Source organism: Haliaeetus albicilla, chromosome 13 (genome assembly GCF_947461875.1).
Source record: "Haliaeetus albicilla chromosome 13, bHalAlb1.1, whole genome shotgun sequence".
NCBI classification, from domain to species: domain Eukaryota; kingdom Metazoa; phylum Chordata; class Aves; order Accipitriformes; family Accipitridae; genus Haliaeetus; species Haliaeetus albicilla.
The window spans coordinates 31,445,189-31,463,941 of NC_091495.1; the positions used below are offsets into that span (position 1 = coordinate 31,445,189).

The 18,753-nt window shown below is 38.8% G+C and overlaps 1 protein-coding gene across 5 annotated transcripts in view; it reads right to left on the reverse strand.

The window, feature by feature from the left end:
* ACTN2 (actinin alpha 2) overlaps positions 1 to 18,753 on the reverse strand; it is a 70,943-nt gene that overhangs the window by 35,398 nt on the left and 16,792 nt on the right. For all 5 annotated transcript variants that reach the window (XM_009930082.2, XM_009930080.2, XM_069800678.1 and 2 more), the window contains exons 2-5: positions 10,504 to 10,618; positions 9,087 to 9,206; positions 2,864 to 2,950; positions 1,711 to 1,798 (exon numbers count right to left, since the gene is read on the reverse strand). In XM_009930082.2, the coding sequence (XP_009928384.2) occupies positions 1,711 to 1,798; positions 2,864 to 2,950; positions 9,087 to 9,206; positions 10,504 to 10,618 (410 nt within the window). The remainder of the gene's footprint in view (positions 1 to 1,710; positions 1,799 to 2,863; positions 2,951 to 9,086; positions 9,207 to 10,503; positions 10,619 to 18,753) is intronic.

Here is an 18,753-nt window from a genome sequence, read left to right on the forward strand (position 1 = left end):
AAAATAAAAGGACAGCAGACCTGCAATTACTTGAATTTGATGAAGCAATTGGCTTTTTCTGTGTCAGTTATTTCAGACAACTTTAATTGCACAACCATGTTGTGCTCATAAAAGTAAGAAGTCATAAATCAGCTTAGTTTACTTTAAACACTTCACACATATGGCAGCTTCGATCTGAGCTCTTACACTTCAGTGTGACTTCAGGCCTACCACCTTCCGAGGCAAGAATAGGCAACCAACGGAGCTACAAATAACATCTATTTGGAAAGATTATGGTAAGTTCCTTTCAGCCAGAAGCAATTATTCTGAAAGACACTTTATGTAAACACTTTATGCAATCACTGGGGCTGTGGGTTTGAGGTCTTATCCTGTGCAGTAAGTGTGTGATACTAAACATGTTAAGACTGTCAGAATCCCTGTCACTGAGATGTCTGCGTAGATCCATCAAATAACAGAACCATCTCCAATAAAAATGTAATACAATTAAGCAGAATATACATACATAGTCTCATATAAAATCATCCACAAGGTAAAACTGAATCAAAATGAGCACCAATCTAACAAAAAGCTTTTTTCCAAAAGGTATAGAATAAAATGGTCTGGACATCCCATTGTAAAGTAGTTCCGCAACAGCCCATCAACCCAAATATTAGTCAAGCTACTTCCATTCAAGTTCTTTTCCCCATACCACATATCAGACCAGCTTATGTATATATACACACTAAGATTCTGATACTGTAACTTACAGTATACCCTGCATCCATATAAAGCTCTACTGAAATATACCTCTATATATCCAAGGAAAATAACATGTAACAAATTTCAAATCTCTTAAAGGCAATACAGGGATTGTAAATCAAACAAATTCTTTTTATCTGTGGATGCATGTGTGAATCGTATCTTGTCTATCACTACATGTGCTTTAGGTGCTGCACATTAAGAATAAATTCAAAACACCAAAACACTGGAATGCAAAGCTCTTGTAAGTACTATAAAGACTTCAGGGAAGGCAAGATCACATGGTTAAACAGTGCAAATGGCAAGTCATGTAGTTTAATGAGGTGGGTCACCGGCAGAGCTACAGGAACTAGCCCAGTAAAATCTCAAAACCAGTCAGCCTGCATATGGCCTGGAACTCCCTTTCTAGCCCTTGATGAAAACACAGAACCATAAGGCTGGAGCTTCACTAAATTTTCCAACTTAGGTAATGATCCTGATTCTGAAAACAAACGTGTTTAAAGTGCTGCTGGTGTGTACTGAGTGCATTTTTGGCTCCTTATTTATAGTTATGTTACAAAATAATAAGGAACAATTCATCATAATGAGATATTTGCATGCTCAACACATTAGTATTTTTGCCAAGAACAATCTATACCTACAGTGGCTCTCATCTGAAAGCAGTCATTTGCCAAGCCACCATGCTGCAGAGTACTCAGGTATTCCCATATGCCAAGGACCTCTACTAATGTAATATGTTCTGTATGTCGTAGGGATTTTATCTTTTAAATAGTAATTATGGAAGCCATGGTAAATAATGCCAAAGGCTAAGCAAAATAAGACACTGAAGACAGAGCATGAGAATATGAAAAAAGTCTAGTTAACAGTGAAGAGTGAAATTCTCCTGTCAAATATAGACCTACTCAATGGTGGGAAAAATTTGACCTAAAATATTTTAGACTGCTTCTACCCCTTGAAACAATGGAAGTTTACCTAAGATGGAAGTTCTGAATGTTCACATTTCTGTAAGGAGCAGTTTTTCTTTGACACCACAGCAGCAGCCCTTCTTTGGCAGAGGTCTCTGTAAAAGACACCAGGGAGTAAAAAAAAAAAAAAAGGAAAAATGTAAGAAGTGCTCAAGTAATTAATTTCTTGTCACCTTAAATGTCATCAGCCACCTGAAACTGGTTGGCATAAGCCAACATTTAATCCTAAAAGATACTCATACAAGTGGACTAATGGGGCTCCATTGGGACACAGAGGTCAACTCAACTGGAACAACTCAGACTAGAGTCTCAGCCTGCACAATAATTCTGGGATATTAGAATTTTAAGACATTATATTGGTTGGACAGCAGAATGTCTATGTGGAGAAAAATACCCCATACAAATATAATAGAACTAGACATAAAAGATTGTGTTGGTATAAGTGCTGAAAAAATACCTTCACTATCTGAGCCCTATGGGTATTTGAATGCATAAGTAAAGGACAGAAAAGATCAAATAGACCATTAGGTCCACATTTAATGTCCCACAAATTATGGGCAGGACAGCATGCAGAGCTTGAATTGACTATACTTTTGTTGAAAACTGAGATTAGTTTCTAGAATTCTAGACTTTTCACAGCATAGACTTGACTTAAAGAGTATTGTAACTACAACACAGTTTCTGGAGCCAGTTACCAAGTGAAAGTTAAGAAAAAAATTCTGAAACAGTGGGGAGGAAAAAAAAAAGTGACAGAAGGAAGGACGATATAATCAGATAATATTTTCAAAGAATGTGAGAAATGGACAGGACTAAAAAAGTAAGGACTAAAAAGTCGGAAATGGGACCACCGTGCAGGGTACAGCATAGTTTCAGGCCACAGAAAGCTCAGAAAGCAGGCATGCTTCTATCTCTATCACTGAGAGACATGCCCAGAACTTCTGCATTTAGAAAATGCTGGCTTGAGGTCTCTGTCAGCATAAGGAGAGTAATTACTTTTTCCCTCCAGAATTCAATTTTGTCACCAGGTAGGGAACTTGCAGTATCATTTTCTGCAAAAAAATAATTCATTTTTAAAACACTCATCTCACTTATGCACAATTCATATAAAAATGTGTTTAAACAAATTTACTAACTATTTAACATAGTTGCATTACTATTACCTTCCACTGAAATATCTTGAATAGCAAAGCGAAGGATGATAGTCCAGATCATACCCAGCGTCATTTTCACGTTGCCATCAACAATTTCTAAGGTGAAAAAAGATATAGTAGTAGTATTTAGAATGTGTTTTCCATTTTCTCTTATTTTAATCACATATTTCTATAAATAATATATTGTATCTAATAAATTCATTATATTTCTACCATAATTCTTTATCTACACAGAGTTCATCTGGGTTCATTTCTCAACAAACTTATGCTTGTGCTACCCTGGCAGTAGGACTGCAGATTACTGAGGTTAAGGTCACTTCAGCCCTTCCATGCTAAAAGGCTTCTCTCCGGGTAGCTGTAACTGCCTCAAATCTTTACCTTTTAGGCTGACTTTTTTAGAGAGAGCCTGAGGGGAAACACTTTTTTAAAGTTTGAACAATATCAGCCTTACTGTTTTCAAATACAAAGGAACTGAAAAAAATATGGTCTTACCCCAAATTTTAAGAAACTACAGGACATTAACTATTATTTTTTAATAAAATGGTACTCAGAAATCCCCCTATACTATTTAGACCTTTTTGAGAATTTTACCTATAGTGCCAGCACAGATTAGATATGAAGAACAGCTCAAGAGACACAGCAGCTCCTGAGACTAAGCTACACAGATTGCTGCCAAGCAGTTCAGAAATATGGCCACGAGGTTGTAATGTCTTACAGCAATGATGCCTATGCACATTTATGTATCTTTAATATAAAATGGGATTTTTTACCTCTGGAGTTTCAATTTGTTTCAAGACTGCTTGAGTCTACCTACAACATAGGGCACTAGGAAGGTGCTTTCTCCAACCCTTCTCACACATACATGGGAGTCCCCTTCCACAAGTCAAGTCAGAATCCAATGCTCCTATATTGTAATATGAACAGTGATATCACTTATATTTCTCAACACCAAAAAAGGTACTGCCAGACCACTTCAGTGTGGTGATAATGTTAAATCAATCTGCAAAGCATGGCATGGGACTCAGGAGAACATAGTGAGACCATAGGAGGGCCCAGCACCGGCAGGGGAGGAGGTGGGACAAGGAGAGAAGGGAACAGCAGACTGCCTTTCCAGTTACCTCCACACCAAAAGCGCAGTGGAGCGGGGAAGGCACCAGCTGCTCCCCTGCTTGAAGGTGACCTCCAGCCTTCCCCAAAAAGTGGAGCAGCTGTGGCTGCCTGGGGGCCCACTGGTGTTCTGGGGAAGGAGCAGGAGGAACTTGCAGCAGACGGAATTTCATCAGTTTAACATCAAATGCCAACAGAGGTGCCAACAGAAAATGCAGTCACTCTGCTACTTAGATGTTGCCTGAATCCAGAGCAACTTTCACAGAACAAAGCAGCTGCTAGCTCCAAGACTTGAGATACGTGTTAAATTGCAGTATCATGTGACACAAGCTGTCATTTGAACCTATGGAATTAACAAATGTGGTAGGAGATATGTCACCCATCACTAGTCAATACTTACTTTGCTAGTGTGATAATCCAAGTTTATATATGAATGGCTATTTTTCTTCTTTCCCCTTTGGGTTCTACACTAATTTTCCAGAATTCTTACTTCACTTTGCCTGCCCTCCATGCATTATTACTATCTTATTGGCCCTGAAAGACCTCATGTCTCTCCAAATCTCAAAACTAAACTCTTTCAGGCAAAAAAGACTGAATGGCAATTAGGGCATGTAGCTACTTTTCTCTCCTCCCTCCTCCTCGGTCAAGTATTTCACTGTATTTTGATCAGATGTCTGATATGTATATACAGTAAAGAAGAATTTCTTCAAATGTAAAATAAATGAATTTAGATACTCAGGAGGCAATGCTGATTGTCAGGCAATCAATTCATGGATTTGCATAATCACTACATCGTTGTTTTGATTTACATATCCATATGTACACACAGACAGAATCAAAGAGCAGGAGAGGGAATTTTCTATGTTGTGCCTCAGGAGAATTTTCAAGCGATTTGCCAGCTTTGGTTTCTCATTATCTACTACTAGCATAAAACACAAAAAAGACATGTATAAAAGACAAGGAAAAATATCTAAACAGAAGAAAAACAAAAGTTGCTAAATGTCAAAAAGTATCAGTGACAAAAAAATACCGATTAATCCCTATAATTTTCCTCTACAGGTCAATAGCAGACTTCATTATTTTTTTAACTCTGCCTCTTTACTCCAGGAATATAGTTCCTACACCTCACATACGCAAAGCTACAGCTTTCTGGGGAAAAAGGTCTTGCTGGCCTATGAAGACAGGAAAGGAGAGAAGGGAAAGGGAAGGGGAAACAATAAAAACTGCCTAGGGAAAAAACTAAGCAAAGCAGTGTGGCAAGTTCTCAAAGGTTTGGTTTTTTTTTTATTCTGCTTTGGCTTTTTTTTTTTTTTCATTCTAACTTCCTTGTAGCAGATTCACAGATCATTTGGTCTTTAATATTCCTCCCACTCCCCAGAAAAGCAATACAGAAGTGTTTCCTATTAACAGGATACTTACCTTTTGTGGTTCTCCATACCTCAGTTCATTTCATTTAGGGTGCAATTACCTTCCAAATGGAGTTATTGCATTTTTTTTTAAACTTAAGGGAAAACTTCTAACTCCTGAACTGCAAATGGCTTATAAGGACTACTTTCACGGCTTTTGCTTTAGCTTGACTCTCTAGTCTCACTTCACCACCAATGGAGAGGACTCTTCCACAAGACAGATCAGAGTAGCTAAACTGGGCTTCTGCTCAGCATCACAGTTAAAGGTGATCACCTCTCTCTTCCCACCCCACACACAGCCCAAGGAAGTCAGCCTCAGAACAGTAATGATGGCTTTAAAGAATATCCCTGGCCCCTTAAAAGTACGAAATTTAACTTTGTACTGATGGCCCACAGGAATCACGGTTTAATCTTTGTTTTGAGGCCCCATTTTAAATGCCAGTTGGTCCCCTTGGGCCTACATGCTCTTCACCACTCAGCATGTCAGATAATAAAACATGATCCACAGCAGATTTAGATACAAAACTTTCATGCTTTGGAAATTAAAAAGTATTCCAAGCATCCATGTAACTCTGAGAATGCCAAAACAGATGGGTACAGACAAGCCCATATGCCCCACGCTCACACATAGAGGCAGCGAGTTAAGGGGTTAAGGACTTTGATAACAATACAAGCTTAAGGAGCCTGTGTTCTGTCTCCTTGCTGGCATTCATTCCATCTTCATGCTATAATGGCTGCCCAGTCAACAATGCTGAAAAATGCAACGAAAGAAGAAAGAAGAGGCGAAGTGTGTTTTAAAACCAGATCAGATTGCTGATCCAGTCTCCAGCACAGCTACAGAAACAGTTGTCAGCCCAAGTGATAGGGTAGGGCTGTAAAGTGTGGGAGCAAGTATGCAGGACAAGGGGGCACAGGGACTCTTTAAACACATACTGGTGCCAGAGGTCCCACACTGTGAAACTATACCCAGTCAGTTGTGATACTGCATTGCTGCATCAGCACAGCACTGTGACTTAGGTAACAAATTTAATAGAGGGGATGTGGTAAACTTAACAGGGCACTAAGCATGTCTGGGCCAGAGCTGGCTTTGTGTTCAGCCTGTTTAGAGTAGGAGTGGAAGGCACACGAGTCTATCTGCTCCTGCCCACATGGATATAATCTAATGCGTGTTAGTAGCCATGCTTGACATAGTGCAATGTCTTACAATGACAGGTTCCTCTTTGCATCTAAGCTATGACAGTAGCAGTGGATTTTTCTCCTGTGCTTCCATACAAGACAGGTTTTTTAATGCTAATGAATGAATTTTTGCTTCTTATCCCTCCATTTTACAGATTGAGAATTCCAGAAACAGGCAATTAAACCCTGCAGCACAGCCAAGAACATCACCTTAATCTCCTGGCTTACTGACTACAGCCTGCTGTTACATGTAGGAAGAAATACTGAGTGCATGGACAGACATCACTTCGCAGCAACTGGCTGAGAAGCTGGAAGAGGTTACTGCCTCTTGTTCCTGCCTCTCTCCCAGAGGGAATCGCCTATTATCACAGAGCATCTAAATTCATGCCAGTTGCAGCCAAGGAGAACAGCAGGGTTAGTTTAAATGGTTTTAATGGCTGATCTGAGCTATCCCAGATGCTTTGCCTTCAGGTGATAGAGAAAGTGCTCTAGCGCTGCTCCCTAGTCTGAGCACCCTGGCAGTAATGAGCTGCAATAAGCGGGGCAAAATGAGGGAGAGGGGAGTGCAGTGGGCTGGCCTGTTCCTTTCAGGAGCAGATATGAGCTGATGTATCTCAGTTTAAATACTCCAGCCTTGCTTGAAGGACCTAGGTGTGAAAACATTAGTACCTTGTGCAAACTGTGATCAGAGAGAACAACCACTCTGTCCCACAAGATACCCCTTTTGCTACACACTTGCTTTCGGTCAGGAAGCCTCAGAGTCTCAACATGACATAACAGAAACTACCATTCATTTGCTCCACACCGGACTCTCAGTATTTCTGCACCAGCTATCAAACAGGCTTCTGTATTCTTAATTGCCATTTCCACACAAAAATCGTCTCTTCAGTACCCTCTGCTGTCTGTTCAATGCCATGTTGCTCCCAGAATAACCTGAACTGCAGAGTTTTAGGGTAGTAGTGTATTTTTCCATCCCACTTCATTTAATTCAGCAAAGGGCCCAGCTGCCCCTGACTGCCTGTACAACGGATGGAGGGAGCCAGGCACCTCTGAAATGCAGTAGAGCTCTTCTGAGCTCCGAAGTGCCTTTGGGAATTTCCCATTTCTCCCCAGAGGTGATATCTTCCCCCAAAAAGGTCTCTGTTATATGCCTAAAGATAGATGGTATGGATTTGGACTCAGATGGCCCACCCAGTTCAGTCTCAAATGAATAAAGGGCGAGTTCAAACAAACGCTCTGCCCAGAGAACACCCATTTCTTAGAATTTTGGAGTTCTAGCTCTAGAAACTGAACACATTTGGTGAATGATACTTGAGGAACCAAGCAGGCTATGTCAAACCGTTGTGGAATCAATGAATACTGATAGGTCTCTCTATTACTTCTACAGATGCCCCTACCCCACCTAATGAATCTTCCTGCTCCAGCCACAATTACAGTAAGCTCCCTGCAATCAAGGTTTGGAAGCCAGAATAAGGACATATATAAGCCTGGAGAAATCAGAAAACAGGAAGAGAAGGCTCATAAATCGATCTAAAAAGGCCTAGCAATGTGAATAGAATATAGGTAGTGCTTCTCACTGTGATACTGAAGTTACAGCTAGAGTTTTGCTCTAAGGACATGTTAGAGGCTGCCCCCAGAATGGACAGCATATCACTGAGGCTACGGAATCAAAAGTAGTTGGAAATCATGCTTGCCACATGACTCCTCTGTATGGTAATGGCTATGCAAAGCATTATGCAAATAACTCCATGGAGTAGCTAGTTCTAGACAGACCTTTGTCCTTTTTAAACAATTAATTGAATCTCATAGGAGGCATAGGCTCACTTGCAGTGAGAGCCCACCTTCTTTTGCTCAGAGTTTACACCTATCAGCATTTAGCTAGCTAACTGTCTGTTTTTATTTAACTACCTGAACAACAGAACAATAACAAAGCAATAACTTCAGTAAATAACATCCCGCCCCACTTTCTTCATATGTTCAGTCTCTCTCCAGCTACCATAATTTCTTTTGATCACTCCCTTATCTCTACATCTGAATTTTAGAAACACAGCTGCCATCCACAGTCAGTCTCATAATAAAGTGGGAGTAGGTCTCAGCCACCTGGTAGTGATGTCAGCCTTTGTCTTGTCTGAATAATACCTCCTAAAGATAAAAAAAGATCCCAGATTGGATAAAGCACATCCTAGAATCCAACCTGATTTCTAAAGGACTTCCTTATTTCTAATAATGTATAGGAAAAACGTAATGCTCTGAAAGAAGAAATCATTATCTGAACACCCACTGAAACACAGACAATTCAATTTAACCTTGGAGACAAACGAATCTTACAGCCCATTTATACCCCTGTCCCTCTCCAGGTGTCCACAAATTTCCATCTCTTGACCTTTGACAGATATAGGTCAGCAATCAATATTAAGACATTTTTGAGGCACCCATATATAGAGAACAGCCCACGCAATTTGGCCAAGGGTCTCTGTCAGACTTCTTTGCAATGTGAATGTCTTGGATCTAAGCAAGGTGCATTGTCAAGCTCTGTCACATACCTTCCGCACCAATTGACACAAGTTTCACTCCTTTGCTGGCGATATAATCCAGAGCTTTGTTGACATTAGCAATTTTATGGAAGCGCATCTTCCCTCTGTCTGGTTTCGGTAGTCTTTCCCCTGCAGAATAACAAATTTAATGTGTTTATTGTTACATACACCTGGCTACAGATACCCTAGTGATTAGAACTCAAGGGTGAATGTGCCCTGATCACTGTCTAAAAGTTAGCAGTTATTTTAACTGGTATTTTTCTGAAAGAATGTCAAATGGCTTTGAACAAAACCCCGAAGAGAAAATTCAAATGTTGAAATATCCGACTTGGATCTTTCTAATATAGCAGTAAAACCAGAGTAAAATTTTTATGTTTGCCCTAAACATCTGGAAGATATGTGAGTGCTTCCTCCTACTCAACTTCTGGTTCATTGCTACTGTCTGTATTAGAGTAGCTGAATATTAAGAAGGCAGGATGTTCTCAGAGCTCAGCCCTCCTACCTGCTGGACTGTAAAGAGAGACTAGACTCTACCCAGCAGATTAGCCATAGTATCCTTCCACATCTGACCAAGAACAATGGCCTTTAACAACCTAATCCAGTACAGCAGAGCAGCTAATTTCAGAGCATAGGCTGATGTGTTTGAATGAACTTATCTTTTCAAATGATCACAAAGAAGAATAATTTCTGAAAATATGACTCTCCATTTCATGAAGAGTGATCATTCAAAGATCTTCTTTCCCCACTGAAATCTCCAGCAAAAATGTAAACTGTCTTTTCCATAAAGACATCTTAAAAATCTTCTTGCCCTTTTTCACCTTTATTTTGTGTCTGTAACTGGAGCTATTCCCTTCCCATTCAGGGGTATTCTGAGTGTACCTTGGGGACTGCCCCTCTGAATAACACATAAAATGGGTGACAGAGTGAGTTTACATTGGTTAGTCAAAAGGAGTTCTTGGGTGTTCCACCCTTCTGAAAAATGAGACCCTTTACTTGTGACTAAATATTGATGTAGTTTTATTTTAGGCACTCACTTTTGAAAGCATTGGTCCATCCAGTGAAGTCATTAAAAGCAAAGAAAAACTTTTATACTATAAGTGGAATAAAATGAATTTGTAACCTAAGTGTAAAGGCTTTTTAATTGTTAGGGGCTAAGACCAGGTCCTCAATGTTTGTGGTTTGTCCAACAACGCTGTGATGTCAGTGATAGCCTGATACACTGTGATATCCTGGAACACAAGCACAAAACAGAAGATTTTGGTGCTTTTTTCCCTCCTCCCTTTTGTTTCACAGTGTGTTTCATCTCTCACTTTTCATCCTACTTAGAGTTTGTGTCCACTGTTTTGAATTGTTAACAATTTTTGTTCTTTTAAGAGTGTTTCAGTTAGCATGTTGTAAATACATAGCAAACTTTATTTTAGCCAACCTGAGATAACTTCCAAGAGGAGCATCAGTTTGAGGCCGTTTCTGAAGTCCTCCTCAATGTTCTCAATCTGTGTGCCTGCTTTCCTGAGGTGGGAATTGCACCAGGCTGTAAACGTCTGTAATAATAATAATAATAATAATAAAAAAATACTTATCAGAAACACATTTTCCAAAACAATTACTAAGCCATCTGAGTAAACACTGCATCTGAGATTTTCACTACTGCCTTAGAAATTTGGATGTCCAGCTCCTATTCATTTTATACATGTTGCTGAGTTCAAAATTCTTATCCCAGATGTTCATGAAGCTGCAAAGAATTGCTTGATTAGAAGGAATACTCTGCTAGATTCTGCTCGTAAATGTGTCCCAAAAACGATCTACACATAAAGGCAAAATTTGTCTAATGCTTATTACTACACTTAACATTTTATGAGCTCAAAATATTATGTTGGGACTTATCTGTTATACATTCTTCCTGAAAAGAAAGATTGATACGGTATAAAGAAAGCTGTGTGACAGTAAAATGTAGGCAATACCAAGCACAGAAGCAAAAATTGCTACTACTTGAATTCATGCCATGATAAACAGTTCTTACACAGATTATCTATGCCAGGGACAAGTAACATGCATTTCTCACAGGTAGGAAGTTGTGAGAACACTCTTCAGGATGAAGTAACTGAAGAGAGTCTTTATACAGCAAGGACACCAGCAAAATTGGATTTGTCCCTACTTGTAACTACAGTAAGAAACAGAATGCCTTTTGAAAACATGGACAATTAGAATGGTTTTTGAAAGTTTACAATAATTCAACCACAGACATTTCACATTCAGACCCTGCAGATATGGCCTGCCTTACCAAGAGTTTTATTTTTAAACTGTATTATATAATTTTCAGAAAACTACCACAACTTAATGAAACACACAAATGCAGATACTTAAGTTTGCAGGGCAAAATGATCACAAAAGCAACCATGAGCATTTCTCGCTCTGTGGAGAATAACCAAGTCTGCTTTTACTTGCAGAGATGAAAAGCAGAACTAACCCCATTGATCTACAGAGGTCATACACACAGTACCTTTTGTATGAATGAAATCAAAACATGGGCTACTATAAAATTTAGTAGTTAATCTGTTTTCAAATCTCCGTTACCTCTCAGCCTTCTGACAAATTCCCCGTGCTTTTCAGTGTCTGTTAAGGTATACAAAGCAAGTTGTATTTACTAGGTATTTCACCAGGTACTTAACTCTAGGTGTATAACAAGGCCATACATTTTGGTAAGTTAGACTTTAGCTACTTAAAATTGTCAGATATTTGGAATTCCCCTTCTTTTGCTATTTCAAATTACCATAGTTTTAAAAACATATAATGTAAATAGTTTAAAAATAAAATATATCCTAAATCCCCATTGTCAATATGAAATTTCCTTTGGCTTTCTTTTTTCTTGCCTTTCTTTTAGACTATTTAATATCTGTTCTCTCAGAAACAGAACAAGAAAGGCCAGTAGATGAAGGCAAAAACTTTCCTGAGAACTGAATCTTGTAAATTCTAGACACACTTGACACCTTAAGAAGATACAGATTGACTTTTCAAAAATGGTCTATTCTTAAAAATGCAACTTTCTGTTAAAGAATAATATTTTCATTGTTGTTGGGTTTGACACAATTTATGTGAAGAATTTATGTGCAGCTTGCTGGGCTCTTAGAGCTCCTACAGTGACAAGGAGCAGCCTGCTAAACTTTAGATTTATCAACTTCTCTCCAATTGAAAGGAAGAAGCAAGAAGTGCTATGCATATGGGGGAGCTGTGCAGTGAAATCCCTAACCCAGAGAAAGGAGGAGAGAGAAGACAGTATTGTTAAGTGGTTCTGGGCAGGGGTTCTGTTGACCTGCAGAGGATAAGTTGCAGGTAGAGGCATAAGAAAGTCATTCTGAATGCAGATGGAGATAAGTATGGCTGCAGCTGAAGCATCTCTGCAAATACATGTTTGAATAAAGGGATGTTAGCTTGAAAAGCAGTCATTCAGGAAGGTAAAACTTCCCTCATTTTAAGGTAACTAGCTTTACTGAGCTCATGGGAGACCTGAAACCAGAGTGTATCAAGCATCACAACAGATACTAGGCACCTCTACCCTCAGGGCTCAACATGATAGAGTCTTAGCATGGTATTTGGTTTGGATTATTATAGGGTTAGGATCTAGTTTATAAGACTAATTTGTCTGCCTCAAGCAGTATCTTGTTCTAGTGATATGTATCTAAAAAGGCTTAGCACCACATTAAGTCATTTGCAAATATTAAATATTACAAGCAGCATCCTTGGAAGGAACAACATTATGGTAATACAGAAAAAACAGCTGAAAGCATTCAAGAGTAAATGCACATGAACCTTGCATGGCAATTCGGCAATAAATATTAGAAAGCTTAACCAGTAAATGAATGAGCCTTTCATTAATTAAGTTTATGTGATGGACATGTGCTTATCTGCAGATGCTACTGCAGTTTGTAGAATTGTTCCAAGCACACCATGCTAACCTCAAAGAGGAATTTGGAGAAAAACCTCAGCCATTTCCATCTCTTTTAGACGTTTATGGTGAACGTTCTGACCTTGTACCACTCAAGTAAATGAGTTTTCCCCATTTTTCATTTAATTAAGGATTTAATGGCAATGACCCCACTAGTTGAGCAGTCTTAAAATGCAAATCTCATTCCTACTGTGAAGAAAGCTACTAACTTAGTTTCTTAAGAAGAAATAGAACCTGGCACTTCTTAGCTCATATATGCATATATAAATATACATGTATAAAAGCAATATAGAATTTTGTCCACCTCTAATCTCACTGTGGTCCTCTACTTCACCTCTACAACAGCTGACTCAACTTACCGGATGCCGCACTGATAGACACAAAACGTAAGTTTTATCTGAAGATCCCAAAGTTTTCAGATAATCTAGATAGTTTATCTTGAAAACAGACACTGTTACAGCACTGAATTTGCTGAGAGACAAACTCTCTTCTCAATCTTGTTCATTTTATGAAGACACTAAGCAGCCAATGTTGCTATGATATAAACAAGGAAACAATGCTACTACTGCCGAGTCAAGTTGTTTTCAAGAAATCATTTGATGACAGTCACTGGTTTTATGGGCTGCCTTTTTATATCTGTAGGTTATTTAAGATTCTTTCTAGTAGTATTGGGGTTTGTCATTGACACTGTACAATTCTGAAGGATAAACTTGAAATTACCTACAAAGCATCCATTCATGAGATAACAAGTTCTGCTGAAGCACTCTACTGTGCGTGGATTCTTTATTTAGACTATCTGTATCTAGACAGTTTGGATTATCTTCTATATCTAGAAGAAGAGATTTAGATCTTTTATCTAAACTACAGTTTCTCAGAGCTTTCTGTTTTACCAGTACACCAGTTAATGAAATGGTGCTATCCCCTTATGACAGTTGTCTTGTGCCTCATGGAAAGTATTGCTGCAGTACATTACAGCAGACTCTCAGCATGTGGCCTCATAGCCTGATGCCTTCCAAATTGGCTTATTTTCCTAGGACTAAACGTGGTTAGGAATGCTACTTAAGGAAGTGTTTACTATGTTTCAGTGATGCAATCCATAAGTGACTATATTAAAACTACTGCAAAACTTAACTTGCAAATTTTAACAGGTTCCACAGTCTACATTTTATTTAACCCTCGTCCTGCTATTCTTATTGTGATACCACTTGTTGTCACTGCTTTGGCTTTAACTAACAGTTCTATTCATAGTTATTAAGAAACAATTCAAAGCACGTTTAAGTCCTAGAGATCAAGATACAGCCAGCATATAGTACCCTGCAAATTTGTAATCCACTGGGATTTAAAAGCTATTAAATGACTTAGACAAAGCAAATTCCTTCTTCTGCTGAGCTGTACAGCACATTTCAGAGTATCAGGTTGCCCAGAGAAACAAGGCAGGACTGAAGGCACCAAGCCGAATACCAGCAGGAATACAAATAAGTGCCTAGAAAGCTAGACATTTCTTTTTAGAATTTATTTACCATAGGTGGCTCTACAAATTTAAAAAATAAATAAATAAACATTTCTCCTTTCTGAAGCTGTTACTACAAAAGAAATTTTGCTGACAGTCTTAGATGAGAGACCACAGAAGAGGGGATGCAGGCCAGGAAGCCAAACAATTTGCAGTCACACAGATAAATGTTCTCTTAATGCACTATTAATTGCCTACTGCTGTCACAGGTCTATTTTGGAAAAGCTAACTCCAGAAAAGGGAGTGTAGTTTATGTTCTATGCCCACTTAGCCTGATTGTGAAGACTGCCGATAGCGTGTTCTCCATAATTTGGATTCATAGATATGTGATGGCAAAGTGTGTACCTGAGTGAAAAAAAACCCTTGCCTGATAGTTTACTCAGGCCACTTAATTTTACAAGCCCTTGACAAGTAGAATTGCAACCAAGGGGCAGAAAAAGGAGATATCAACTGCAGCTAAGGACATGCTTTGATGGAAAAAGTGGTATCTCTCAGACCTGAATTGTCCTACACTCCCAAGAAAGCCCACATGTCCTTTTATGTGAGTGTAATGATAACTTTCTTTTGATAGTGCTTCAAAGCCAGTTTCATATGTACATGTGATAATAGGGACAGAGAATTGAGAAAGCACCAGTTACCACCCTTTCCAATACTGTTACCCATCAGTGGGTCACGAGACAACTTGTTCCACCTGCTGAAGATACAGGTTAAATTTCTAGTTTGGCACTGACAGTAAGTCCAAAATGTACATCACCAAAACAGCAGCATAACTTGTATGGGGACATGTATAGGTGATACACTCCACAAGTTCAGGAAGATTTATTTACTTGCACTCAGAATTGGAATTGAGAAGTGGATCCAGCCGAATAAAGGATTAGAGACCTGTATCCTATTTAGTATGCATATCTCATAACAAAGGTTAACACTGCCTTTCACTCTCTCTAACTCAAATCAATTTCTGTCTGCTATAATATTTACAAGTTTTAAAAACTAATATTGATTTTAAAAGGCATGCGTCTGCTTGTCTGTACTCCTACCAGAAAGGCTACTGGCCCAGCGTCATCTGTTTGTTGAGTTTCTAGCCTTTCTGTAACATTTACGTAAGATAATATAGACAAAATCCAATTTTAACCTATGAGTTGTGAAAAATATTGCATTAATAGGAAACTTAATACTTCCCGTGTCTGTTAACTAAAGCAGAAGCACAACCCATTTTAAGTGGACCTTAAATTCCAATACCCAGAGCAGGAGAACACACCTGAAGAAAATTAACTTCAAATATAAACATTCAACACATTTTTTTATATACATATGTGTTATCCTTAATTATCTCAGTCTAATAGAGCTGTTTCTTAAAACTCGGCTTTATAGCCCTTCTTCTGAAGTATTCTTCCTCTCCATTTCTGCTAGCTGAGGGTCTTCATTACTTCTAGGCTAAATGGGATGCAGTGATTCACTCTGTAGTTATACAGAACATTACTGGGCTCTGAGCTCATGGCAAGGGTGTTACAGAAAGAGCTCTGCCAGAACATTCCCACTAGGCCAGACTGAGGTTTCCCCTTGAAGAATTTCCCATCTGTCTGTTATCCATGTTTTAAAAGTTAAGTTGTGAACCTGCAACATGATCTCCTAGCTCCTGTGTCCACACAGTGTTCTACTGAGTGCAGGATCAGGGCTTTTCTCTGGGCTTGGGATACAGTCTGCGTTGGCCCTTGTTCTCTTAACTATTTAATTCTGCTCCCAAAAGAAGGGGCATGAAGGTGAAACACAGCAGAAAATTGCACAGCCTTTATAAACTAGCTTGATGTAAACCATTGACTACACATGGCAACTTTTACATGTTCCTAAAACGTCTAGATCAGCTGCATTTTTAGTATATTAGGTGCATGAGTACATTTTTATGAATTGAAAATAAATAAAATCTTACATCTTACTTGTTGAATTATTGTTAACTATCCCCTTGCTCTTATTTCCCCTTGCAGTGGAAACCTAAATGCATTGGTATATGCTAGTAAAATAACTAGAGTAATTATAATAGGAGAGGTGGTTCACCAGTACAACTCGATCACGCCAGAAGACTTGGTAGGCAAAGTGGGATTTTAACACTAAACACACCAGAGCACGGCAACAACTCAAATGAAGCACAGTGACGGCACAGTAAAGGACATCATGAAGGCTAAGGTAGGGGAAATGTTTAGCATGTTCCTAAAGGTCATTAAAAGGAAACCCTCAGATCATAGGCAGTATGTCAAAGCCAAATGCCTGGGAACAACAGAAAGGATAGCATAGAACCGTCTTACAAAGGAAGTGAGTAGAAGTTCCATCACAAGGTCCCCAAATCCAAAGTTGGGGAAAGCCCTCCCTGCTCCAGCACAGTCATTCATATAGCTGAACAGATGATGTCAGAGATGATACACTAGCGTACTTTGCACTGTCAGCAGATCTGCTCTAGTAACTAAGGGAACTTCACCCCAGTTCCTTAATTTTATCATTCACAGGAGACGTCGTCAAAGGGTTGCATTCATCACATAGGACATTGCACATGTCTTGCTAGCATTCCGCATTTTGCTTGCATGGAAGAGCCTGGGGAGACCTCAGTCCGTACAAAGCAGATGGCTTAATCCTGTGCAAGTCTAGGGTTTCCTGTAAAACATGCAACCTCCTCCCAGCACGGAATGATTGCATGTCTGTTTTACAGTGCTCACTATTAACAAAAAATACAGAGCATGTAAATATTCCTTCAAGAACAACTTGGCAAGGCTGAACCCCAAGAAATGTCAAAAAGATTATTGAGCCTTTTGTTACAAAGTGAGTGACATTAGTGCTTTCTTTCAGAGGAGACTGTTGTCCCATTGGTCTAAAATGGAAGAAAACTCAGGAGGCAGCAAGATGTATGGGAAATTCAATATGGGTCACTGCATGCACTGTCCTCACCTCAGCCTTTTTTTCTTAATGGAAGAACAGGAAGGAATAGAAGGATATAAGAGGTTTCACAAGGTCTTTGGAGGGGCTAAACCAGTTAAAAAATTGCAAGGTTTATTAGGAGCAGGCAGATAATATCTTTATTGGATCACCTGAGATGGCTGGAAAAGACAAAGAAGTTTTCAGGCACTTAAGCCCATCTTTACATCTGAGAGAGAACCATCATGAGAGAGCCTTGAGCATGAAAATTTAGGTAAGTCTTCAGACAACTCGGGATTTTGATAGACCATCAGTATAATGCCACAACAGCTCTACTCCCTGAAGGAAGCGCCTTCCTTTTTCATTATTGTTGGTGACACCCATTTATGAAAGTTTTACAGCAGCAGGCATCTGCGTGATCCAAATGTGTGACTTCTCAAAACACATGCAGTACCATAGGGTTGTCCGCTTGTTTATTTTTACCAGTTTAAAATAATTCAGCCTATTTTAAATGTATTTTCAATCAGAAACATTGATATTTTAGAAGTAGGAGCACATGCAATGTTTAAAATCCCATTTGAAACTAAAAAGTGTTCAGGATCTGTAGGACAATTCTGGTCTAAATCTACTTTTCATTTTTGGAATTTCAAGAATCACTCAAATAAGAGAACCCTGCTCAGAAAAATAATGCAGAAATAAAAGAGGCAAGAATCCAATTAAAAACTTTAGTAAAAGCATGGGCATGGTTTTACCTTGCATTATAAAAACTGCAAGATATCTTTACCCATTCTTATCTTTACATTGTAACTGCAACCTACTCAATTTGTTAAGTTGAAGGGATAGAAAGACAAAGAAACTGTCAGGAAAAAAAACCCACTATGGTCTACTTCTGGTATGTACTTTTAATTCTGAGTATTTTTTAACACATTCCTATCACTAAGCAGACCAGAGTGGTCTGTGGTAAATTTACATGTGGCAAATTTAATAATAAAGTGAGCAAGTAGCATCAACTTTTGCAGAACCCAATTTTATACTTTAAAAATTAAACTTCCAAGGACAAGAAAGTGAAAACTTCTGTTGTGCTACCTTTCTAAGCCTGCATTTAGATACATGCATGTCCTCCCCTCATGATTTTGCCTATCTAAAATCTAGACATTCATCCTAGTTCCACCTAGCTAAGCTAGAGTATTTTAAAGGTCCTCCTACCAGGACTTTACAGAAGCAGATCTCTTTTATGTCACATACCTAAGCTGGTTGCAACAGCAGAGAGCTATTTATCTAAGAGGAAAACTAAACACAAAAACATATGAGAATAATTAAAA